Here is a 27439-nt window from a genome sequence, read left to right as displayed (position 1 = left end):
ACAACAAAACATGTTAACAACACGTTAAAGTTTACATCATCAACTTATTGCTGGGTGTTGCTTTAAAAACATCATCCTTTAGGGCTTGTTCCTAATATTTTGATATTAGGGATTAGCTCTAAGGTGCCCCCACCCACCTGCTGTTCAAACCTTCTGTTTGCTAGGCATAACCAATGAGAAGACACTAAAGAGCTAAATCCTCTCCATATCTCACCAACACATTTGACACTGACCACAGTTGCTGTTGTTATCTCTGCAAGCTGCTTTGCAACCCTTTTTCACTCCAGCTCCACCCCTTTATGTTGTTTTTATCGTATCTGTTATTCTTTTAAGTTAGGGAGTCTTTCTGCTGCTCTTTCCATTTCTCAATTGCAAAGTTGAGACAGTTTACAGTTGCATTGTGAACTGACAGATATTTGTCCCGATGGCTAACTGAGAAATGGGGGCAGGGCAGTATACGGATAGTGTGGAGATTGCATAAGGCCAATGGTTCCTCATGTTTTTGAGAAGAAAGTCAGCACGTACATTTCATGAATTCAACCATAATTTTGCGTGGGAACTAATTTTGGGAACATTCATTGCTCCTGGGTTTGATTGCTTCCCGTGTTTCCTCCCCAGCTCACAGAGCTCTCTAATCACCTGACACCCCTGTTTGTGGATACACGCCTGTCTTTCCTTTTCCTTTGTCTCTTACCCTATGTTGTTCCTCATGTTCCTAGTTTGTTTACCTTTCTGACATTGTGTTTCAGTGCCTTTTTAACCAGCCAATAAAGGATTATTTTGTGGTCTACCTCTGCAATAACCCCCGTTACACATGGATGGGCCTTTAAATAACTTCAGATCAAAAGTCCTGGCTGAAGTTTAATATTACAGAACATGTCACTTCTGTTTTCTACTGGTTAGTTTAAGAGTCCTGCTGTTCTGCTGAAAGAATGACAATAAGGAGTCTTATTTTCTCAACAAGACCTCTAAAAACTGTAACATTCACTTCAATACTGCTCAGAATCATGTTACTGTGTTTACAGTGTATCCTGAAGTGGTTTCTACTCTCTATATCACCCAGCAGTGTAAATAAGACTGATGTTGCTTGACAGGGAGAGAGGAAGCAGCACTTATGTGTCTGCTGAGAAGCTCGATCTGAGCAGGAACCACTCTGGGCTCTCTCATTTGTCTCACTGTCTTCACGGAGATGAAGTTAATGCCTCGGATTTAATGACTTAACACCGCGATTTTAACGCTGTCAAACCTTCTCAGGCGCTCAACATCCAGGGTCGGCTGAAGTTCCTTCACGGCCAGAGCCGGCAGCAGTGCGATAGCGACCGAACCACGCCGCCCCAGCTGGCGCTCTTTGCCATCGCCACGCCCCTCCAGCCTCCAGCCATCCTGGAAATCAGGACGCGGAACATGATCTTCAGGACCAAACACAAGCTGGACTTCACGCCCATGGCGTGCGATGCAAAGTATATCATAGCACTGGCAAACATGATTATTTATTCTGATTATTTAATAATTTTGTTTACACTTGTTTTGGGGTTTTTTTAGGGGTAAGATAGTTCTGGGATACACCGAGGCGGAGCTGAGAGTGCGAGGTTCAGGATACCAGTTCATCCACGCTGCTGACATGCTGTACTGCGCCGAAAATCACGTCCGTAGTAAGTCACAACTGTTCTACATTCTGTACGCTTCTCTGCAGCATTCAGCCTGAAAGGTTACTGGTGCAAATGACTGGAAGTACTGGAATTAAATATAGATAGAGGCCTGACTTAAAGTAAGCAAAAAACCACAACTACATTGGAAGGTGTAGGTCAAGACTGTAAAAATACACATGTCTGACTGAACAATGATACACAGGGGAGAGCAGAGCTCTGCAGCAGTGAGGACGGGGCTGACGATCTGAAAGGAGGGAAAAGATCAGGAAGTAAAACCAAAATAAATGCAAAACAGGAAATAATTAAAAGAAGAGTATCGGTGAAACATGGAAAGAAAACAAAGACATTACAGCGAAGAGATAGAAGGAGGCAAAAACTTGAACAAAAACTCAGTAAAAACACAAGAATCCAAAACTCAACTCAGCACAAAAACCCCGGGAACATAACACCAGCCTTCATGGCAACAAGAAAGTACAAAAACTAAACCAAAATGCAGAAACTATGTGAAAAGCTGAGTACACCCCATGGTTCAGCAGCTTGTAGAACCACCTTTAGCAGCAATAAGTTGAAGTAATTGTTTCTGTATGACTTTATTAGTTTCTCACAATTATGTGGAGGAATATTAGCCCACTCTTCTTTACAGTGTTACTTCAGTTCATTGAGGTTCATGTACAGCTCTTTTAAGGTCCCACCACAGCATTTCAGTTAGGTTGAGGTTTGGACCATTTCATCACCTTCATTCTTTTCTTTTTCGGTCCTTCTGTTGTAGATTTGCTGCTGTGCTTGCATGACCCAGTTTGGTCCAAGCTTTGGTCCAAGCTTTAGCTGTCAGACAGATGTCCTCAGACTTAGACTCTAGAATACTTTGCTACACAGAGAAGTTCATGCTCGACTCAGTGACTGCAAGCTGTCCAGGTCCTGTGGCTGCAAGGCAAGCCCGAATCAACACCCCACTGCTCTGACAGATGGTATGAGGTGTTTGTACTGATAAGCTGAGTTTGGTTTTGTCTGTTATGCTCAAACATCTTCACTGGGCTGGTATAATCTGTCCAAAGGAGATTGTTCCAGAAGTCTTGTGGTTTGTTCAGATGCAGCTTTGCAGACTTAAGCCGTGCTGCCGTGTTCTTTTTAGAAAGAAGAGGCTCTCCTGGGTAATAATGGAACCATCATGAACTTCAACATTTAACATGCTAACTGAGGCCTGTGGAGTCTGAGATGTAGCTCTTGGGTTTTTTGAAACATTGCACGGTCTGACTGTGGAGTGAATTTACTGGTACATCCACTGCTCAGAGAATTGTCACTCACTATGTTAACACACCTGAATGCTCCAGACAGCACACATCCCCAACTTCTTCTATAGAGGTGCACATATGTGAAGATTTGATTAGCAGTACCTGGCTAGCACTTAATTGTTATGGAGGGACTAAGGGTGCACTTAGTGAGGAGGCAGCTGATCTTTGATCTGTTATGTGTTATCACACAGAAGATATATATATATAATGTTTAATGAATGTATACAAGAACGTGACAGATTAGAGAGTTTCTTTCTGGTACAAACTGGGTCTTTGGAGGAGGACTGAGTTCATTTCAAGATTAATTTTAAGATTAAGAAGTTCTGACCTTCCACTAAAGGAAGGTCAGAACTTCTTTTGTGGGCACTCAGGTCTTTTGTATGCAGGAAAATCCCTAGTTTTGTTTTTGTTTTTACAGATGTTGTAGGTCGGGTTGAGATTTGTCCTATGGTGAAATAGTTGCCCATATGTGACTCAGAGGACGAGAGTATTCTTGTGATTATTTTCCAACCTATAAATAACCTTTTAAATTGCTGCAGGTCAAGTTTGATGCACATCACATCTGGCCATTTCTGAGGAATCCGTTGTAGGCACACAGGAAACATATAGGACAGAAAATGTCCCATTAGAGTCAGTGCATAATCTCCTCTATGATCTATAATCTGTAATCTGAGTCAGAGTTTACTGACCTCACGTGTGGCTCATCATTACATGTCAAACACATATAGCTCACAAACAGGCGCTCATGGATGAGGAGCCAGAGTCAAGTGTCCTACTTACCTCGTGTACCGAATGACCCGGTTATGTGTAACCATGGCGCCGAGCAACGCCCGCACCACCACCACCAGGCACATCTCACACACGTACATACACATACATGCTGTGTGCATTTACTCATGCATACAGAATGGAAGATGTATGCATAGAAACGCAGAGATGCACATTCAGCATGCTCGGATGAACACAGATGGGAGGCGAGGTAAATCACTTCTATATCATAGACCCTGTGTAATAAAACCAGAACACAAAAATTCCCTCATAATGACAATAAGAGCAGATAAACTGTGTAGGATGATTTCACGTTTTTGGTGATTTGGAGGAAGAAAGCAGATGATTCATTTTGTTTACTTTTTTTTTAAACACAAACGTGTTTTAAACCAAGACTGCTAATCCGGTTCAGGATTTCTTAAAACATCTGTAGATCTGCGAAGTTCAGGGTTTCTGTTGGTATAGTACAAACTGATCTCCACTAAATCTGTGCGTCTTTTTATTTACCATGAACAAAAAATGACGTTACATTAGCTTATGTATCTTATTAGCCCTAAGTGAAGACAGATGATGTTGGCTCTGTTATTTGATATCACAAAGTAGAAATAGTATCATGTATTCTGTCTGTGTGTCCTTTCATGTGACACAAAAACTGACGTTTCTCTGAGGAGTAAAAAACAAGAGCTGATGCCTGACCGATACAGTGGTTTTAAGACCAAAACCAGTACAGATACCATCACCGATATTTGGTGATTTAAAACTATGATATATGAGTTGATATTTTTCTTTCAGATGCACAAAACATAAACAGATTTCCCCAACTTTTTACGTGCAGTTTTTTTATTTGCTTGTTTACCATCTGCCCGACTCTGCTCAGATCAGATGGTTGCTTGCAGCGTTCCAGTTGGAACGCTGACACTCATAATATACTTAAAGGCTGTTTCTCCTGTCTCTTCTTTACTTTTTTGTTTATCACACCTTCAAAATGTCAATACCAATATATCAGCCAGTGTCTTATATCGATATATCGGCGGGGCAGATTGTAATCATCCTAGGTCTGATTGTGGGTTTTTGAACATTTGAGCACTGATGAATTCTTTGTTTGGTGTTTTAGTTTTGTTTATTCATTTTTATGTTTTCTGGAGTGTTTGGGGGTTTTTTGGTTTCTATTATAATTTACTTGTAATTTTCGAGTGTGAATGTTAATTTTTGAGTGTTCCCTCTGTTTCCTGTCTTGTCATCTTTTGTGTGCAGTTCCCTAATCAGTTATAGCTCTGACTTCCTGTTTTATTTTGATAGCTTCTCATCTCTAGCATCTAGTGTTTAATTTTACTTCCTCCCCAGACACATTGTCTTTCATTAGCTTCACCTGTGTCTCATAATCCAGCTGTGTCCACTCCCCCTGATACTTTTTTTAAAAAACCAGAGCAATCAGATGTTCAGGGATCTATAAACCTAACAGCTGTATCTCTTTCCTATTGTCACATTTTACCTGTAAGTATTTGAGGACAACAAAGGGACAAAGAGGGGCATGTATTACTTTAGTTGAAGTTTCATAGATATCACCCTTGAATTTATCCAACCAGCACTGTGTGAGCAATACAGGGGATAATTATTTCTTTTTTCCCCAAGTAATATTTTTTTTATTTTTCTTTCTTTTCCACAGTGTATGTTTGAGTGGTGATCCTTTTCTCTGTACCCTCGGGAAAATGCCAGTGTTTACATCACATATATCCATGTTGGTATTTGTGCAGCAAGTCTGCTTTGAAGAAAATTTACAGTTCAATCTTAAATGTTACTTTACAGATCCATCCCTTTGTTATTTAATTAAAATAAATTATCCATCTCTCTCTTCTGTTTATTGACTTTCTGAAGCTTCTCTGTGTGGGTTCAAGCTTAAAAATATTTTTCAGAAACAGCAATTGTTTCAGAGCAAGTTTTTAAAAAAATAATTTAAAAAAACTCTTGTGCTGGTTTTGTAGTCTCGCCCTTGTTTTTGACATTAGAAAGCTCAGAAACACGAGCTGCACCTCGATTACACGAGCACAGGCCGTGGAAGATGAGGAACTCATGAAAATGAAGCTTTGGCGTCGCATCGCTGTGTGCAAACAGCACGTGTAACATGTACATGTAGCCAAAGCCAGCATCGGCAGCATGTCCTGCTAAGCTAAGGGAGCATTAGTGAGTGAGTGTGTGCAGACAGCAGAGGCTCTAACGTGTCCTCTGTCTTTCCAGTGATAAAGACGGGTGAGAGCGGCCTCACCGTCTTTAGGCTGCTCACCAAGGACAACAGGTGGAAGTGGGTCCAGGCCAACGCCCGGCTCATTTACAAGAACGGCAAGCCAGACTACATCATCGCCACTCAGAGGCCTTTGGCGTGAGTGTTTCTTGATTCCAGTGTGATTTTTTTTTTTTTCTTCTTCTTCTTTATTTTATTTCTCCTCTCTAATGGATTCATTCACAGGGACGAAGAAGGAGGGGAACACCTGAGGAAGAGATCTATGCATCTCCCCTTCACCTTTGCCACCGGTGAGGCTTTGCTCTACCAAACTGGGTATCCGCTGCACGGCTTCTCCGACCCGCTCCAGGGCAAAGCCAGAGGCAGCAAGTCCAAGAAAAGCAAAGGAGAGAAGGGCTCTTCAGATGAGCTGGACCCAAAGTCCCTACTGGGGGCGCTGATGAGTCAGGATGAGTCCGTATACGTATGCCAGCCAGATACGGAGCCTAAAGTGTCCTACCACAGCACTCTTTCCAGTGAGCAGCAGAGCAGGGCTGATGGTCTGGGTGCTTTGTTCAGTGGTGACAGCTGGTATGTCGTCTCTAGCGAGGAGTCGCCAGGGGAATGCAACGGCAAAACCTCCAGTTTTGACCCCCTTCTGACCACATTGGACTCTCTGTCTCTCGATGGAGAGGAAACATGCTCCAACAGCGAACTGTTCAGCGCCCTAGAGAATCTGGGCCTAAATGCCGAGGACCTGGAGCGGCTGCTGCTGGACGAGAGGATGATGCATGTGGAACTGGACCCAGATCACATCCCAACTCTCAGTGACCTTCTCACCAACAACGAAATCCTCTCCTACATTCACGACTCTCTGGAGGGTGCGAGCGAGAGGCAGGAACAGGTGAACACAGGCAGATTTGGGTCCTCAAACCACCAGTCAAACTCAGATTCTGCCCAAAGTGTCTCCCAGCAGGTGTGCTTGACTGCTGGACCAGTGACGGGGGGACCTGACAGTCACTGGGTGGTACGGACGGGGAATCACCACAACCGTCATCACACCAACCATAACAAAGCCACGGAGCTGGACAGCAAACATGCGAACGCTCCACAGTGGCAGCTGCAACAGGAACAGCTCTCTGCCCCCCTCCAGTACCTGCAGGTAAGCAGTGAGAGCACTCTGTTGTCTGGCTTCCAGAATAATCTGCTCGGACCGACTTTAAACGGGTCCTGCATCCCAAATGGACTCTCAGCTTTTCCCCCAAGCGTGGTTGCTGGACACCAACATTACAGCGTCAGTGGCACAGACGGCGCAGTGTTAAATGACTCTACGTTACAGGAGGTCTGTCAAAGTTTGGTGAGCACTGTGCAGCCCTACCAGCTGCTGGGACACCATAAGCATGAACAGACTGAGGAGCTGGAGCAGTTACTGGTCCTGACACAGCCACCGCACAGTGTACCATCCTTAGAGACCTACGGTGTGTTTGCTGCCACCCAAGACTCCACTCACAGCAAGGTGAGAGACTGTGGAAATATAGGTTCAACCTGAAACTGAATTAGCCAGAAGGTTAATCGCATGACCCAAATAGGTCATAATCATAGATGTGTGTGTAGTATACGTAGTGTGTAGTATATATATATATGTATATATATATATATTTTAGGGGTGCAACGATATTCGTATCGATATCGAACCGTTCGGTACGCATATGTATCGAACAATACAAAATTTGTAATTTATTTTATCAACTTTCCTTCTGACGATAGCGCTGTCTGTGTTGAGCGCTCAGTGAATCTGCGTTTGACTACTCCGCCTAGGCTGCACTGTCGAACGCAGATTCACTGAGCGCTCAACACAGACAGCGCTATCGTCAGAAGGAAGAGCGCAGGGCAAGCTAGCGAGACAGAAGTTAAGCTCTCCTTGCAACATGGCAAATTGAACCTCCCCCACCCTCATTCAGATCTGGCATTTGGAATTATTTTGGTTTTCATGTGAAGTATGACCCTGAAGGTAAGCGCGTCATGGACTAAAGTAAAACAGTATGTTGGATGTGCCACGCAATGCTCAATTACATGGGTGGGAACTAGTGTGTTAGCGCAGTTAGCTCGTTAACGTTTTATTTTGGAAAGAGCCATTTCTCTGTAATAAACTCTCTTTTCCAAAGATGAGTGATTCCTCAATCAGATACAGGGCTCACAAAATCGCTAGCCCGACGTCCCGGGGCTAGCGATTTTTCCAGTCGGGCTACCAAAATCTATCTCTGCCCTGCCTGTCGGGCTATTGTAGGAAGGAAAAATATATGTCAATGCTTTTGCATTCTTTCAGAAATGTAGCTGGGTAATTATGTCATTGGCATCGGTGAGCCGCTGTCAATATGTGACATATTGAAATCGCGTTTGAATTTGCGCTTGTTTTTTGCTTTCACTTTGCAATCGCGCGAACTGTGTATAGAGAGCGACAGCACTGATCTGTGAGTGATGATAATTTGTGCACCAATTCCTCTGACATCGTCTTATCAATCGCTAGCTTACTATGCAAACATGACAAGTGAAATCTCCCGCAGCTTAAACATGTGAGAGGTTGATCGCGCAGAGAATCGCTGAGCTTATGTGAGTCCGTGTGTAAAAGCAGCAGGATATATATTTTAGTTCTGCTGAGCCAAATAAGACAGGTCAGGGTGAAGAAGTGACAGCCAAAGAAAAGCTTACCACAAAACGGAAAAGTTATGACAAATCAGACTATAAGGCAAAAAGAAAGTGCAGCTTTATGGTTTCATGGACAAAATAATTTCTGTGGCTGCAATATGACGAGCTAAAAAACCAGGGCTGCACATAAGTGGTCCACAGGTGCGCATTCGCTGTCAAAATAAAAAACACGCACAATGGTTAGGGTTAAATTTAAAAACTGTACTTTTGAGTTAAAATATATATTTATAATTTTAATAAATGACAAATTAAAAAGGCATGAACATTTTTTTTGTATCGAAAAAATATCGAACCGTGACACCAAAGAACCGAACCGAACCGTGAATTTTGTGTATCGTTGCACCCCTAATAAATAAATATATAGATATATATATATATAGATATATATATATATATATATATATATATATATATATATATATTTGAGAGAGAGAGATTTGCATGGCTCTCTGAGCCAGAAGTGGCCGTAGTGGACGAGACAACTATGTACTGAGTTATCAGCTAACACTAGCTAGCTTGGTTAGCATCCAAAATTAGAAAAAAAACAGACGGGATAAAAACGGATATCTGCTAGTTAATGCCAAGTAACAGACTAATAAACTACAAGGCTTACACTCAGCCTAACTGGAGCATCGACATCTTGGATGGTCTGTTAGTACAATTAAGCCATATTTGTCAGATAATGAAAATACTGTGAAAGATAGCTAGTAGGTACCTTTCATTAGTTAACCTCAGATGTCCATAGTGGCTACTTCTCCTCAGACCTGTTTGCTGTGGGAGTTAGGTTTGTGACTACAGCCAGCTCACAAGGCCTGAAGATGCCCTCAAATATCATTGACCATCAACAAATCCAGGGCCGCAGAATCTAGAAACTCCAACCCTTTAGCCTTGTGCTGCTCTCTTTCACTGTCATGACCATGGATTTTTTTTTCCAAGCCAACGCACAAAGGCTGCGGGCTGGCATGGAGCTCAGAGTACACTGTGATGATGTGATCAGACATCCCATGTAAATAAGACAAGGGATAGATGGGTCAGAGCAGCACTGCCTAAGAAAACAGTCAATGGGAGTTGGGATAAGTGAAAGGTTAGAGTCAGGGCTAGTTTACTAGGAAGGTTATTTTTATTTGTGATGAATGTGTTTGAAGGGCTTGGTGTTAACGCTGGATTACAGTGTGTGCTTTTACTGCAGGCACTATTGAGACCTGAAGGATAAACCCTTTGTCTGTCTGACTTTGTACAGATCTTAATTTGTTGGTGGGATTTTGATGATTCCAACACAAACAGGAAACAAAGCTAGCTAAGGTTAGCCAGCTAGTTGTTCCAGATCAAACGTAAATTTATTTTCAGAACCAGTTTCTGGTCCTGGTTTCTGGTTCTGTTTCCTTCACACAGTCCCCATTTATAAAGTACCTTACAAACTCTAACATTACGGGTAACATGTGGATTTTCCTGTTTTAGTGCAACTAGCCAAGCAAACCGCTTACTGCTTAAGACACAGAGAGTGAAAGATCTTTCCCGAAAGTCTTTGGTTTTTAACGTAAAACTCATTGTTGCAGCCAGAGGAAGTACAAAAGTGTGTCTGCCAAGACTTAATTTTAGACTCTTTGTTTTCCACAAGGAGTTCGGTCACTAGTTAACCAACACTGACTCTGAAGACAGTCTTGTCTGAAAACATGAGCACATTTGCCATCAAAGTAAAGTTGTGTTGCTCTAATTGTGTTGCTTAAGGCACAATTAAGATGGTAAGACACAACTTTTACTGAAGGGTTGCAGTCAAAGTTTGGTAACCTGTTAGCAACCAAAGTAATCACAATTGACCTCTTTCTTGCTAGTGACTGTTAGAAACCACTAGCGAAAGGTGGTTACCAAGCAGTCTTTAGGCCTGTGTGAACGGGGCTTTAGCAATCAATTTCACAGGGACTGCCAGCAACCACGCGCAACAAGTTGAGGGATATATATTTTTCCAGTGCAACTGGTGGTTGCCAGATGGTTGCCAACGTGCCTCAAGGCCTGTGTGTCTGAGGCCTGAGCAACTGGCCATTTTTAAACTACTTTATCAACTAATGATATGAACTGGCTGTCACCAGATTCACTCAGAGTGGCCACGCTGGTCTCTCAGGTATTTTAGCTGATGCTACATGAGAGTTAGGGTTAATGAAAGTTTGAGTCTTACATCTTTCCATAGTTAAATCTTGAAATGTAAGTGTGTTGTTAAGAGCTTAGTAAGAGTTCACCACTTTCACCTATGGTGTTAAATAATGAATGCTACTCCACGAATGAAGGTAGGAACATGACACTTTACTGTCACGTGTTGCAGAGAAAAGCCTTAAACTGAGTTTCAAGACTGTTTTTACTGTTCACGAGTTAGATACCCAGCTAGTAGTTATAAAAGCCTGAATAAAATCCATTATTTTGAGGTGTTTTATTTGAGACGTTGGTATTTAAAACAGTGCAGGCATTCTGATGTTTGGATCCTGTTAGACTCACAACAGCCAATTCTAAACTCAACTCCCCATAACATCATTTAAATTGCCTAATGAGACCCAAAAATGTTCAGGAGAAACGGGAACTTGTCTTTAAAGTCCAACCAAACCCTTTTCCAGTAATAACTAAGCAGAGCAGAGAAAGGTCCTAAAAACACTGATCTATTGGAGTACAAGTTGGAGGTCTAGAGAAATTCCCATTGTAAAACATAATGAGGGAATGAGACCTCGCCAGTTGGCGCTGCCAGATTTAGGCTTGAAGGTTTATAACAAGTCTGCATTGTTAACTTGGCAATAAAAGCCCAACGTGAAGCTTGTGTGACAGAAAAAGGGCTCACGTAGCATGTTGCTCCAGTGCTAATGATTTTGTGACATACTGCATTGTTGAAATTTGGTCAGTAGTTGTCATAGTAGCTTTTTGCTGGTGTTTGGAGCCAAAAAACAAACTGAGACATGACAAAAGAGATGTGATGAAACAGGAGCACAGAGCAGCAAAGCGACGGCAGTGAGAAGGAGTACAATAATGAATAGAATAAGGTCGGGATGCCCCAGAGATGGACGACCCCAGCAGGCATCCATTCATCCCCTCCCCATTCAGCCTCTGCTGTTATTCTTCAGGGTCAGTGGCTGTCGCTGAAAGAAAAATACTGGCAGGCTGACCAGTCAAGCATGAGCGGCACTGACCTACAATTTGACTGTCATCATTACCTAATGCTGCGAATGCAGTGAGGAGGGGGGAGGGAGGGCGAGGCAGCCAGAGAGAGGCACAGCTCTGCTGTGAACAGATTACACGGTTTTACAGCACGTTTGGACCACTGAAGAAAAGAAATAATTAACATGAACAATAATGAATGAGGTTAAAGCCTTCTACAACTCATAAGAAAAGTGAGTAGAACACCACCAACACTTCTTTTCATTCATGTGAGTAAAGCAGACAACAAATTTGTTTTCATCAGAACGACTCATCCTTCCAGCACGGGTTTCTATATGTAGCTAGCTGTGTAATTCACTAAACTGCAGCACTTTCACACAGACATCTGCTATTGTCCATTTTTACTTACATTTCTTTTCAACTTAACCTTGAAAAGTGAATCGATATCTTTCCGTTATGGAGTTCTTTTCTTGGAGACAGTTTTTTCTTGGACACCTGCCAGTTCTAGAAATTACTTCATTTTTTTGGACATTTGACAGTTTTTCTAGTTTTGTTATTGGTTGTTTGGGGAGAGATACATTTTTTCTAAAACTGTGCCCTTTTTTCTCAGAAATTAGTGTGTTTTTCTTACAGTGTGACCCTGTTGTGTTGTTTCTCAGCTGGAGAATGGCTGCCTCCTTGGAGCCGCAAGCACGGCGTACGTCAGGACGTGTGTGATGTCCAATGGGAACGCAGTGGCCACAGGCGACATCCCAGTCCCATGCCCAGATGAACTTCCTGCCCTTCAGGACTCCCAGAAATCTGGATTTTTCCTCTGAGAAGGTAGAACAGAAAAGAGAAGAGGAAAAACAGACTGTGTCTGCATTTGACAATCATGATTTTATAAGGATGCAAACTAAAAAGACTTCAGATCAGCTTCTCTTTAATAGCATTTGTTTCATCTCACCTGTGCTGCTCAGAAAACCTCAGATCTCCTCTGGTAGAGGAAGAGGACGAGCTCTCTCTGAAAGTGTCCACATCTGGTTCAAACATGTGGTCCTGACGATCTGACCGCAACTGGGTTTTTGCTGTCAAGCCAAAACTCATCACTTTGTGGCCGGTGTGTAAACAGTTAATCGAACAGAAAATAAGTGGAAGACGCAATTACACTCAATTACTGCACTTTTTTTATCTTTATTATCTCTCTTTGGTGCTCAAAATAAGAAACAAAAAGGCCGGTTTTAGTGGCACATAATGTGAAAACTGAACTATTCAAGTACTGCCGGCTATTTTTTTTAACTGTATGCACACCCAGCTGTTGGTTTAGGTTCAGCCTGAAATGATCTTCAAGTTTAAAAGACTTTAACTCTCAAACCACTGAGCTGTTTTTCCTGATTAAAATGACTTGGGGGGTTTATTAATTACACTCATTTCAGTTCATTTTTTTATGTTAAGAACTCTGTTATAATATGTCGGAGCTTCAGTTACACTAATTAGAGATGCTTTAGAAGCATAACAGCTAATTATACACACACGTTTATAGTTGTAATAATTTACTGTACCCATTAACCTAACTTCCATTAACTTGAGTGTGATAGAATCTATCCTGCTTGTTCCTATGAAAACCTTTTTGATCACCACTTTATATTCATGCAAATATCTTGAAAAATATAGAAATTAATACAAATATTCAAGTAATAAAATAAATACAGGCAAACACTTTGAGCATGAGCTTTGAGAAGTGATCGCTATGGTAGTTGAGAAGGACCAAAACTTACACGCTGAGCATTAATAAAAATAAAATATCACATATGCTGCATCAAGCAACAGCAATCAGTCAGCGAATCTTTATTTGTATAGCATCTTTCATGCAGCTCAGTGCAGTTTAATGTACTTGATTGATGAATGACGAGATGGTAATAAGAATTTGGTTGCAATGTTAGCCAATTTTAAAATAAAATAAAAAGGCAGCAGATGAAGTAAAACAGAAATTTTAAATGGTCTTTGGACATGATGAAAGTAAAACAGATGAAATAATAAATAAAGATATATAAAATAAGGTCAGATAAAATACAATAAAAAGCAAAAAATAAATAGAATAAAATGTTTATTAATGAAAAAGGTCTAAGGAGTAAGTAAAATTAAAATAATTTAATTCAGTAACAATCCTGAAGAACTTTTTATCAATGATTTGCAGATTGCATGTAATTGACAACTTAACCCCATTCAGTTGCAGACTGATTGCAGACTGTCTTATTGCAACAAAGTTGCTTTTAAGTCAGTGTATTTTGTGGAGAGACACTCTCATGACTGAATAATGGTTTTCAAAACAGAGAAGATCAGATCAAATCAGAGCATCAAATTCAAACATAGAACAAATCATGCTTTCCATTATCTTTGCCACACTAGTGAATAATTCCTGTCAAAACTATGAAACTTTGTAGGAAAATAGGCTGATGAATCCAGGAAACATTTTTGTGGTGTTGGGTAACGTGAAGGTTAAAGTCTTTAAATCCTCTGAGAGCTAATTCACCACAACTGATGATGATGTGTTGACCAAAAAAAACCCAAAAAACAAATCTCCTGTAAAGCCTTGAGTCTGCAGCTCGACTTAAACTGCATTTTCTCAGCAAACTCAAACCAACAGCTGCCTTTAAAGTAGGAAACATTTTAGCTTAAAGCTCATGGTGTGGTGTGCTTAGAAAATTGGTCACAAGAAGTCATCTGAAACATTTAAAACCACTGGTGAAGACTTTAATCATATACAATCTGCAGTATATTTTAATGCAAACATTTTGAGCCATTCATTTATGGAAAACGCTGTGACGTCAGATCAGAGAAACAAACAGATTATTTAAACATCAGTGTTCGTTTTGTCACCTAGATGTAGATCAACTATATTTTGACCTACGAAAGCTGCCATTAGTTTACATGTGCAATGCATTCAGCTCAAAATTACACAAAGGATGAACTACTGTGATATCATTTACGGTGCTTTGGTCCAAATAAAGTTGATTCAATTTAATGGCACCAAATCTCAACAGCAGTTGCCTCAAGGTGCTTTATATTGTAAGGTAGAGACCCTACAATAATACACAGAAAACTCAACAGTCAGACGAGCCTCTATGAGCAAGCACTTGATGACAGTGGGAAGGAAAAACTCCCTTTTAGCAGGAAGAAATGTCCAGCAGAGTCGGGCTCAGCCATGATCAGTAAGGGGAGAGGGGTTTAGACACATGGACGTGATATAAGAAACGTAGAGGATTATTACAGTGGTCATCTTCATGTTGTACAGCTCGAGTACAGCCGACCAGAAAAAGTGTCTGTCTTGCTGTAGGGACCATTAGATGTCTCTACCCAGAGTGCACTGCAACTTTAAACAACATGGCAGCCTATTAGTGAAAGGACTTTTCCACTTTTCATAAAATGAAGGCACAAGATGACATCACAAGCTCTACACGATTTCATAATCTGGGTTCCTTTTAAGATTAGAGAGGACTAGCAGACGGTTTTTATCGGTTCACCCTAATGCTGCATTTTCGCCTTTTTGAAGTTTACACCAATGTCGTGCACCGGCTTGGGCGGTCTGATTTGTCGATCAGCGGTGCTGAAATCAAACATCAAAGAGCGTTTTTTGGTTTGTTTCCTGACCGGAGAGTGTGAAAATCTCCCGTTAATGCCTTTCAGCCTGTCAGACTCCCGACCGTTTATTCCTTCAAAGTGTGAATAACTAAAAAAAATATTTTATTCTCATATCTAAAGTGAGAACTTGTAGCTGGTTTAGCACTGACTGACTTCCACACTTTAAACCCTGGTGCACATTAATTAGCAGTACTAGAGCTCACCTGGCTGGGCTTTCTTCACGTGAAGCCCCTGTTGACCCTGCTGGTTGTGTAATGTTTGAAAATGTCTCGCTCACTGAGACTGCGATCCAGCTGTTCTGAAGGCAGTTTACGTCAAAGCTTACAGCCCACTGCGTTCATGTCATGTCAGATTAACTGGAACTGAAGAAGTTATTAAAGTGATAGTAATCAATATGTCTGCATGATCAGAGGGTTAAACTGGGGCTGTATGTGTTTTATGTTAAACAACACACAGTAATAAAAAAACAAAATGTTCTTGCATCACAAAAATATTGTTATTGGAAATTGTGACAGCCCTAGTTTAAATCCAGAAACTTCACAGACAGTAGCATTTTTTTTTTTACCGTTCCTCTCATCCCTGTTTGCAAAATTTGCAAAGCATGAATTTTGAAGTGTGATTTCAAATCATGAAGCAAAAGGAAAATGAAAACTAAAGCCAAAGTTTTTGTCTCACACGATATAAAGTGTCTGTGAAACCATCAGGATTTTTGGTTGGTGCCTCAGCGTTTTATCACAGGGCTGATATTAGCTGGTATCAGTATTTAAGACAACCTGTAAATGAAAATTAAATAAGAAACACCCTTCAACCATGCTATGAGTGTTAAGCTTGCACAGTTTGTCCACTAGAGGGCACTCTGCAACATTCTTGTTTGTAATTCAAGTTCGGAAGACCCTAAAACTGAATTTTTACATCTACAAAACTGATTTTGGCTGTTTGAAAAATGGCCTGAACTTAAAATAAGTCTATTTTAAGTTTAGGCCAATTAAAACATACTTTAAAAAAAGATTTTTGTGTGGTGGTAGGACAAAACACCCTTGGTGGGCACTCAATATGGACAATGCACAATACAAATATTGCAGCATAGCTAAAAACTTATTTTTATCTGTAACAGTGTAAGAATAAAAACCTCAATTCAGTTGTAAGAAATGTAATTGTGACATGCCAATTTCATGCTTCTGATACGAGGGTAAAATTAACTCATTCACTGCCATTGACGTCTATAGCCGTCAATTGCAGTGAATGAGTCAATGGGTTTAACTCATTCACTGCCAATGGCTGGCAGTGAATGAGTTAATACACAATTAATACAAGCTATGATTATGTTTTAGTACTCTGCATGTGAGTAGCTGTTGTATTATAATGTAAAGAAGTCACAAAAAACTCTTGGGTAGAGCCTAACACTCACTATTTGATGATGAAATTAACCCAAGTGGACTCTACAGGAATCACGAGCACGTAAAGTGTAGCGCCTGACTTAAACATTGCTTTCCCAGATTTGTAAAATTAAAATATAAATGTACTGAATCGGTGAAATGTTAAAAACAACAAGATAAATACAATCAATAAAAAAATTGTCCTGGAGTCACTCACCTGTTTCAGCTGCCTTAGTTTCCTTTCAGCTCAGTGTGAGAGTCTTTGCCGCTGTTAATCAGCACCTCTATAGTTTCTCCTTTCTTCACTCACTCACTGTGAGTGAACCTCCTCACCCACGCAGTGGAGTACAACGTTAACACGTTATGTTACTGTAAGTGTAATAAAAGCTTCCCCAGAAATGTTAAATCAAGCATAAAGTGGAGGAGGTGTTGGGTCTGTGTTTCCACAAACCCCGCTAATTCTAGAGACTTATTCATCATGAAGAAAACAAGACAGTCGATCGATCCATTACTTGCACAAGGGAGGCCTCGTCTGTGTCCAGCACGACAAAGAACCCCAAAATGGTGGCCTCCTCTCGCTGCCTTTTATTGACAAACTTCAAACAATAGTTTACAAAGCACCTCCCCTTGCAACCCCCCTTTGGTTACAAAGACAAGGCACTGTATGTAAATGTATACACTGTGTGTGTGTGTGTGTGTGTGTGTGTGTGTGTGTGTGTGTGTGTGTGTGTGTGTGTGTGTGTGTGTGTGTGTGTGTGTGACCTCCTGCTGACCAAAGGGTCATAAACCCAGGAAGCTTACATCAAAAGAAACAGATCTTTCAGATAGGATGTATCTACAATAAAACCTCCCCCAGCACAGAGTGGCTGGAGAGGTGGTCAGAATCAAAGGAATGGCTTTGATCCTACTGCTTAAACTAAGACTGTACAAATTTAAGAAACACAATGGCAACATTCAACAATTAGACTTAACATTTCCCTCCTTTTTGTCATTGTTCTTAAATTTCAACTTATGCACCCTTTGTTCAGACAGTGTCAGTGTAGATTTCATTCATGCACAGTAAACTACATCCTGTACATAAGCAAATCAATGTCAACAGTTCAAAAACAGGAATTAATATTTTCAAAAGAAGATGCCACCAAGGACCAGACGGTAACCAAGCTATCCAGCCTTGTGGCGGATCTACTCCTGTCGTGCAATTCATTATGTATTTCTTCAAGTAAACAACTGAATGTCAAAGGTCAAACAAGAAGAATCATCATTCTCAAAAATCATGTGTCACTACAATCCAACTGTATATAGACATAGGTATTTAAATGCATCAGTTGACTTTATTGTTTGTCCATGTGGCTCTCAGCTAACTTCAAAGCTGCAGCAAGTCAACACCCTTCTTTATGACTCCTATCAACCCCCCAAATCTTCTCACTGTAGGCATCCTGTGGGGGTTAGAGTCAACTTGTGAATTATCTGCATTTACAACTCTTCTCCTGTCCTGTTGTCACCGCAGAAAAAGCTTTGTAAAGGAAATTGGATCAAGCTGTTTTGATCTTCTTGGCTCAAAACCTCAAGTGTTCATGATGTAAATGTAGACAAAAGGCTTCTCTGTTTACATCCTTCTTGCAGAAGACAAAAGAATAGGTGATGTTGCCATGTTCCATGGTTAATCTCCAACTTGGGCTAATCCATTGTCCTTCATACACATAGGCATTTGGCCTGTTTCCAGTTCGTTTAACTGTATAATGTCCTGCAACAAGTCATATTCTTTGAGTCAGACGAGCAGGTCTGTCCTACCAGAGCAGTTCACCTTCCCAGCTACTGGTGAATCAACCTTCCATTCAGGTTCAGAGCAGTTGAAAAGTTGGCAGTGTTCCTGGATGTGTTGCTAAAGCAACCAAACAAACTGTCTCGCTCTCAGTGATGCTACAGGGCCACAGTCCAGAAGAATGTGTAGCCAGTGGCATCACAAGCATAACCATTGGTCTCGTTGTTTATGTGAGCGGTTGTGTTCTTAAACTGCCACCAGTAGTTGTTGAAAACCCATGCGGGTACCTGGTGTGGTTCGCTCTGTCCCAGTGCGCTCCCTGTCATCCCACTCAGGGTCCACAGGCACAAGAAGATGCACAGCACATTCCCAGCCATTCTGATGAGTACCTGTGGCTCAGTTGGTTTCTTCACCGGATTGAGACGAGGGGCCCTGGAGGCTTTCCCCCCCCTTTGTTCCCGGTCTTCCTGCCACTTACTCCGAGCTGGCCTGGATGTGTGTCACCTTCTTGCAGTGCGCTTGATATATCCAAGTGTTCCTTCCAGCAATCTTCACTGCTGTGGTCGTCGTCAGCAGCATCCGATATGGACCTTCCCACCATGGACTGGACCAGCACTTCCTCTCCATGGCCTTATCATCATCCAATCTCCAGACTTCAGGCTCTGCTCCTGCGAAGAAACAGAATCATCTGGCAGATCATTTGTTCTCATGACTACTTTACTTTTAAACATTTTCAAGCATCTAATCTGCTAATATGCTCTCTCTTCTGCTTTTCTATCATCACTACAGAAGACTGGAACTCTAACTCTAACTCCTCTAACATGTGTAATCTCAAAGAGTCAGACCATTCTCTGTTGGAGTAATCCTCGTGTACTTATTCTATACAGTCTAACCATGTCCTGCCTGTCTTCCTAAATCTTAACTTTACTGTTCCATTAGTTCTCTCTGCAAAAAAGTTTTTTTTTAAAAGTATTTAATAATCCTAGAGTGAGTATAACGACTGCTCATCTCCCTCCTGTTTGAGACATGGTATAGCCAATGGCTCAAAATAGCAGCAGTCTTATACAAATTATTAGGCAGTACTGGTTTATCACACAGATAAAAAATCATCCTGCAAGCTTGCTCCCTCTGTAAGTCACAACTATTGTCCTGCAGTAGGTGAGTGGCCCTATATGTCTGCTGATGCTGTACTGATAAAAGGCTAACACCATGTTTAACTAAAGCTGCCTCTTTTGCGATCTTATCTGCAAAAACTTCCCCAATGCAACCGGATCTTTCCCTCACATGTGTGCTGCACATTTACAAACGGCAATTCCACTGGTTAATAACGCTGCCTCCAGCAGAATTTGCAAGAGTTTGGTGTGTCCTGCAGGTTTCCCTGTAGAGGTTGTCACCCCTCGTCTCACTCACTGCACTACAAAGAAATGTACAGTAGCAAATGTATACTGCCTATCAGTGTATATTGTCTCTCTACAGCTTTACACGCTTCCGTTAAAGCTAGCATCTCTGCTGCTCAAGCAAACATGAAACATGCTAGTTGTCCTACATAGATAACTCTCTCTCACTGTCAGCTACAGTAAAACGTGTTCTAGTCTGTCCCTCTGCTGTTGTAAAACTCAAATCATCAACAAACCAAACCTTTCCCTCAACGAGTGGCACATCTATTAAGTCATCCCTCAGCTTACACTTCTTCTCCTCGCGCTCTCTACTCTCATGAGAAGTGCCCTCCTCCGTTGGCAAAAAGGGTTTGGCAGATTCAGAATTCTGCACCACTTTATGGTAATATGTGTGGTTGTGAGAGTAACAGTAACATTAAAGACAAGTGTCTTGTAGGTGACAGAAATGTAAGTTTAGTCTGCAATAGTAAACATCTACCTCGTGTGGAACTAACAGTGTCAAAGGGTGAAATAAACTATTGAAACATTGTACAGCTTAAGCTGCTGCACATACTGGTCTCACGCATGGAGGTAAAGCACGAGCAACTAGAGCTAATCTTTTAGGATAGTAAGTTACTGGCTTCACTTGTGGAAAAAGTGCTGTTAGTTATTTTACAGTCACCTGGCATTTGTGCTGTTCACAGAACCACAAGTCCATCGCTGGACCTCCTCTGCGCTGTCACTTTTTGGAGCTTGGCACGCTCCCTCAGGTTCCATTTTGTGGGCAATCCTCTCAGTCACTCCTTCTCATCATGGCACCTCATGACATCTACAAATTGAAAAAATGACACTCCTCTCGCCACACGGCTTTCGCCATGTGTCAACTCCCCAATGAGACATGTACAAGAGTGTTGCACAGTCTCCCTAAAACAATCTCCAAGGTTTGTCCCTTGGAGCAGCTTCACTCCAAGCTGTAACCCTGTGTAAGAACATTAATCAGCACTTAAATGTTCAGCTTGTTTAACTCCCAGCTCCTGTATCACAGAAGACAAAGTCTTAAATTTAAACAACTTCACATTTGCAACCAACTGTAGATCATAAGAGTAATAAAGTATTCAGCATCACAGAGACAAGTATCATTGCGGGTTTATTCTAAACTCATTAAACTTCTACTTTTTCCCATAATTTGTTCCAAATTATTTAACATCTCAACGTCATTCCACATTATAATCAGTGAACTTCACTTATAGGCCATCAAAGCCTCATCTGAACATGGATGCACCACTTGCATAGGTTTAATACTTGTAAATAAACAGCTAATCACACAAATCACTGCAACAATAATAGTAAACATTGTTTAATATTAATTCTGGACCCCACCTCTTGACGCATGGACACTTCTCATGCGTCAACTCACCAAACCTGGATCCCTGTCTTAAAAACTGGCTCCACCAGGAGCCTGCATACACAAAATCTGGAATAAAATCAAACTTCACACGTATAAACAATTATATCAAAAAAGTAATACGCATTCAGCACGGGCGAGACAAGTGTCATGTGCAGGTTTTCTCAAATCATTAAATCACTATCATTACCATAATTCGCCTCAAACATGGATCATCCCATGTGCTCAGTTAACATTAATGTAATCGGTGACTTCTCTTAAGCAAAGTCACTCCACTCATATATTTATTATGGGTCCAAAAGTGGCCAGCAAATGAGCCCATAATAAACTATTCCATAAACACCGTAATCTCTTATTTGTTTTACTCATGTCACTTGTCCGTTTCAGCTGAATCTTCCACAGCATTCTCAGAGAAACAAACATTAGCAATACCCATTGACTGTGGTCAGACGGAGGTCAGACACAGGTCAACAGGTTCCAGAGGTGCCATAAAAACACCATAAAGTTAGCTAACCCTAGCCGTGGAAAGAATGTCATTCACATATAAACCCAGAAATCCTGTAGTGGAAAAGAACATCAACCAGTTGTCCTGGTATAAATCGCATCATCAATTCACATGAAGAACTGGCATGCTGTAAGAAAAGAAAATGCAAATATTAGCGCTGCGCAGGTGTGTGCATACTTTGTCACAGTTATCTCTGTGAGCAACACAAGCCTATGAATAACACACACATGGTAAATTCACAGACACAGAAAAATATAAACTAAAAGGTTAAATTTTCAGAGTTCACATAGTCATGTGACCCAAGTTTCCTCCTGTGGTCTCCTTCTGCTCCTGCAACAGAGACACACACAGAGATACATCCACACCTTTGTCAGGTGGGGGTTAACTTCACACAATGGTGTTAAGTCAGTCTTGTCAGCTTTTGTCAGTCAGTCAGTTCCCCATTTATTTTAAAATTCTTACTCATTCACTCAGTGATTCCTTCTTTTGCTAATTGTGGAAATTATCGTCGCATTCGTTTCCACGCTCAGCAAAACAACGTCATTTCAAAAAGAAAAATAATTTAGACTGGATTTCCTCGTTGAATCCTTTTGGACAGGAATTTGTTTCCTGATTGTCCCAAATAAGAGCCCATTTTAATTTTGGAGAAGCTCACTTTGCAACAGTTTTCTTGACGACGCTTCGATTCTAATCGTGCAGATCTGCTCAAACAGAGATCATCAAACAAAACTTTCAGTGCACCATGAAAGTAACAAAATAAAAGAAAGAAAATAAAAGAAATCAAAGAAAATAAAGGAAAGATAGGCCTTGTTTAAATCATGACACGTGTTCTTCATGCCAGGGGGATAAATCGTAACAACCCAATTGGCAGGTTCAACTTTAGTAATAAAAGACAAATCAAACAGCCAGTTTAATCTCAAACATTCATCCAATCAGCCATACACACAACATACAGCATAACCCTGTTGTCTTAGCACATAATAAGTTTTAGTTCTCATGTAACTAAATGTGTGCCATGGTAAAACTTCTTCACACACCAGAAACTCACAATCAGCTCACTCAACTCACTCATTTAAGACCTCTCATCAGCATTCTGTTTCCTCCTCTATGATGCAACCATCTGTCCTCCTATAATATTCAGTCCACTAGTCTATGTATCACTTTCATCTTACTAGTGACTTGGACAAGATGACAAACAGAATCTCATGCTTAAGATGCTGTCTGGTCTCATGAGTATCATTGTATGTGTATATGCATGTGGGGTTAGTATAGTTAATGCATTTTCAGTATGTTTTTGTGTTAGTCTCTCATCACACTTTCATTATTCTCATCACTGCTTAAAACAACACACATCTCTCTCTGTTTTTTTTCTTTAACTGTACTTTTCTCCAAAACAGAAAATAGCATTACAGCTGTTTCAGACTGAGAAACACCAAACACTCTTCGTGCCATCATTCATCCACACAACTATTTTATTTCTTTTTGTCCACTGGGCAGGTGACCTGCAGAATCACGTCTGCCCCAGCTGGATACCTTTCACACACACCATGACGTCAGACACTCTCACACTCGAGGAATTGATCAGGAGAAAAACTTTCTTCATCTTCACACTCTGTTACAGAAACACCATATGGTTTTTTTTTGTTTTTTTTTGTGTGTTGTGTCAGGGATGGATATGTAGTTGTAACGTTTGTGTTCACTTTCTTTCCTTTCTGTCTCCTCTCTTGCCTAGTCTGTCTTCGACTCAATGCTGCTCCTAATATGCCTCTAATCTCTCCTCCACTTCTACCTCTGCTCTCTCACGCTCTTCTCTGACTCTACTTTCTGCTAACATTCTTGCTCTTCCTAATGCTTTTCTACGGTGTTGTTCTAGAGTAGTTGCAGTGGATTGAGCTGTAGTTTCATCCTCAGGTTTCACAACTACTTCTTGCAATATTGCTCTTTTAACATTCTGTGCTTCTCTCCTCTTCTGAGCCTGCTCCAGCCACAACTTAGCAACTGCTAACTGCAATTCCTTCCTCTGCTTCGCTTTACCTGTTTTACCTGCTACACTTACAGATATTCTTTCTACCAGCATTTTACACTTAACTTCCACTAATGTCCCTTCAAATCCACATTTCTTATACCAACAACCTACATACTGCGTGCTGCCTGGTAAAACTTTCTGCATAAATTTTACATCTCCTTCTAAGGCAGACTTACACATTTTATTCTCCATTACAAGACAACAATCAGCCACACTCACGCAGACCACGTCTGGCCCGCACACACACACAACATAGGCCTATCGCTTGCGTCTGCACGCACAGCTAGCGCTCTCTGTTGAAAACTCTCAAACGCCCCATATGGCGGAGAATTCAACCTTCGGACACTCTCCAACGCCCCAAATGGCGGAGATTCCGGACTCTGAACCTAGGTTCTCTCCACGCCCCAAATGGCGGAGAACTCTCTACGCCCCAAACGGCGGAGAAGCCTGCGTCTCTCTCACGCGGCTAGCGCGCTCCCGGACTCACGTTTAACGCACAGCCCGTAGCCGCTCTCTATTGTTTTGGGTCCACGTGCGCTCTCGTGACCAGCGCTCCCCGGGACTCAAACGTTTCACGCAGAATCACGGTGACGCGTTTCTAGGATCCCACATTCATTCACACGGTTATAGAGACGCTCTCTAAGGCCTTCTGTACTCACTGTTTGTTTACGTTCATGGGAAGAGTCTCTGGATCCCGTCAATCGTCATCCATCCCGAGGGGAGGTCAGGCGCAAACTTCCCGGCCTGGTGGCAAGCCAAAAACACCAGGGCTTTACGTCAATCATCCCAGACGTTGCGGTGGCGTCCTCTCCCTCTCCTCGGTGGATGCAATGTGTTAGGATCCGGCTCGAAGGACCAAATAAATGTTGGGTCTGTGTTTCCACAAACCCCGCTAATTCTAGAGACTTATTCATCATGAAGAAAACAAGACAGTCGATCGATCCATTACTTGCACAAGGGAGGCCTCGTCTGTGTCCAGCACGACAAAGAACCCCAAAATGGTGGCCTCCTCTCGCTGCCTTTTATTGACAAACTTCAAACAATAGTTTACAAAGCACCTCCCCTTGCAACCCCCCTTTGGTTACAAAGACAAGGCACTGTATGTAAATGTATACACTGTGTGTGTGTGTGTGTGTGTGTGTGTGTGTGTGTGTGTGTGTGTGTGTGTGTGTGTGTGTGTGTGTGTGTGTGACCTCCTGCTGACCAAAGGGTCATAAACCCAGGAAGCTTACATCAAAAGAAACAGATCTTTCAGATAGGATGTATCTACAATAAAACCTCCCCCAGCACAGAGTGGCTGGAGAGGTGGTCAGAATCAAAGGAATGGCTTTGATCCTACTGCTTAAACTAAGACTGTACAAATTTAAGAAACACAATGGCAACATTCAACAATTAGACTTAACAGGAGGCAACAAGGAAAGCTTTCCTGTCGTGTTGACTCACGTCGACGAAAGTTTGTCATGAAATAAAAATGTGGAAAAGTTGTGGAAAAAATGAATCTTTGACCTCATAAACACAACGTACGAATGCAACTGAAATATATAAAATAAAAGGTTTATTTGCTTCATTGAGGAGTGTGCTTGGTATAAACTGAATGTATACTAATCACATAAATTTCTTTTGAGTAGATTCCATTGAATTGAACATTTTACGTCGTATTATTTAACAAAATTACAGAACCTTTACTTAAAGTCAGCATTTTGCTGTTTGTTTTCTCCATGTAGTTTTAGCATTCTTTGTGCAGCTTTTTAAATCAAGATCAGTCTACATATTTAATTATGTATAATTATAAAACCTTTCGACATCAGTTGAACTGGTTTTGGCTTCACTTGAGGCTGTGGACTTCCTTTGGCTGCTCACTAACTAGCTGAAAGGCATTGTTGCACCTTAAGAGAGCCGTTTCAAGACACACTGACAGGTTTTGTCTCGGTGCGTATAATGTGGCAGGGCACAACATCATTATTTTAGCTTTGTGTTTTGACATATATTAGCTCAGCGGTGACATGACATGAACGGAGATATTAAGAGCAGCTGGAGGGCAGACGGGACAGCATTTAGCATTTAGCACTGACTCAGAAACCAAAAGAGGCGCTCTGTTGCTGAATGTCTCGTGTGAATCACGAAGCTTTGAACTCGCCACAGAAAGTTGCTTAGAAGCGATTTTTTGCTCACGTCAGCCGACGACAATCGAAACGCATTTATAGATTTTCCTCTTTGTTTTTGTTTTTTTCCTTTTCTTACTGACTTTTTCTTACGATCAGATTTTTCTTAAAGCAGATCATTTAAAATCAGTAGTCAGATCACACACTGACACGCTGTATGGAAGAAAAAAAAACTTTGAGATCTCAAGGCTATTTACAACCTGAAAAACTAATTGTGTGTGTGTATAAGATGTGTTTATAATGGTGTTGTTCAATCACTGCTTTGTAATCACAGCTCTGACAAGCTCTTGCACTGAAAGTAGTTTTTAAGAAAAGCATTTTATGATTCCTTGTCATATGAATATTGTCCCTAAGAGTCTCAGTGTGTTTTATCTATATGTCATGTTTGAAGACACGTTAGCTCAAAGCAGTATGGTGCCATAACGATGAGCAAAGACCTGCTCTGCTCTCAGCATTTGGAGACTTTAAAATCACTCGTTTCACTTGCTAAAACCCACTTTGTCCACAGATTTAATCTTTCTTTTTTAAAAATCTGAGTTTAAATTAAACCAAACTCTCCCTGTGCTGTTTTTTAATGCACGCAGACTTTATTTTGTTGTTTGTTTGTTTTTTTTTAAATCACTGGAAGTTGTAGTTGTGCGCTAACATGTGTTTAAAAAAACAAAAAAATGCAGTCTGCCATGTGTTGAAATGTGCTCTTGGATCCTTGAAATAAAGGATTTTGTGTAATCACACTGTAGCGGGGCCTCCTTTGTCGTGTTGTTTATGCTATTTGATTGGTTGTGCTAACTGCTGTCTTTTGCCCACCGGGTGTCAGTGTAGTCCCCAATTCTGATGTCCTCAGATTTTTACAAGACAGTGTACAAATAGCCACTCCAGATGCATGACATCATTAAAGGAAAGTCGGGTAAGAAGTAAAGAAGAGTTAAGGATTTAAAAAGCACCATAACGCCCACTAAGAGTCCATGTTATATCAGAATTAATAATCAGCTGCCGACATATCCCAGCGCAGCACTGCCACCATGTGTCAGGACTCAAAACATCCAAGATAGTCAAAATTATCTATGGAATATTTGAAGTGACTTTGAACGCAGCATGGTTTTTGATGCCAGACTGGCTGATGTGAATTTTCACAAGCTGCCAATCTACCGAAGAGCACCTCGGCAGCAGCAGAAGACCACACCAGGTGCAACTTCTGCCAACTTTGTATTGTAGCCTCAATGTTAATTGATGGTGGTATAACATTTTGTTACATAATGTTACACATGCTGATACTATGAGTTTATATTGGCCTTGTTGATTTTGCTGTTAATTCTTGATCAACATAACTACCGTATTTCCCGGACTACAAAGCGCACCTAAATATTAGCCGCACAAGCTAAAATCAGGGGAAAATCCTGTTTTGTACATACATTAGCCGCACCTGACCAAAAGCCGC

The 27439-nt window shown here is 41.2% G+C and overlaps 1 protein-coding gene across 1 annotated transcript in view; it reads left to right on the top strand.

The window, feature by feature from the left end:
- ahr1b (aryl hydrocarbon receptor 1b) overlaps positions 1 to 26691 on the top strand; it is a 69546-nt gene extending 42855 nt beyond the window's left edge. The window contains exons 7-12 of the mRNA XM_085398132.1: positions 1255 to 1460; positions 1543 to 1652; positions 5945 to 6086; positions 6174 to 7443; positions 12428 to 17191; positions 25248 to 26691. Of these exons, the coding sequence (XP_085254258.1) occupies positions 1255 to 1460; positions 1543 to 1652; positions 5945 to 6086; positions 6174 to 7443; positions 12428 to 12586 (1887 nt within the window). The 3' untranslated portion in view covers positions 12587 to 17191; positions 25248 to 26691. The remainder of the gene's footprint in view (positions 1 to 1254; positions 1461 to 1542; positions 1653 to 5944; positions 6087 to 6173; positions 7444 to 12427; positions 17192 to 25247) is intronic.
- Positions 26692 to 27439: the final 748 nt, after the last annotated feature.

The sequence above is a fragment of the Rhamphochromis longiceps genome, linkage group LG23 (genome assembly GCF_057381845.1).
Source record: "Rhamphochromis longiceps isolate RC_006_pf linkage group LG23, R_longiceps_female_GT1.1, whole genome shotgun sequence".
In the NCBI taxonomy this organism is placed as follows: Eukaryota; Metazoa; Chordata; class Actinopteri; order Cichliformes; family Cichlidae; genus Rhamphochromis; species Rhamphochromis longiceps.
This window is presented reverse-complemented; position numbering and strand designations above follow the sequence as displayed.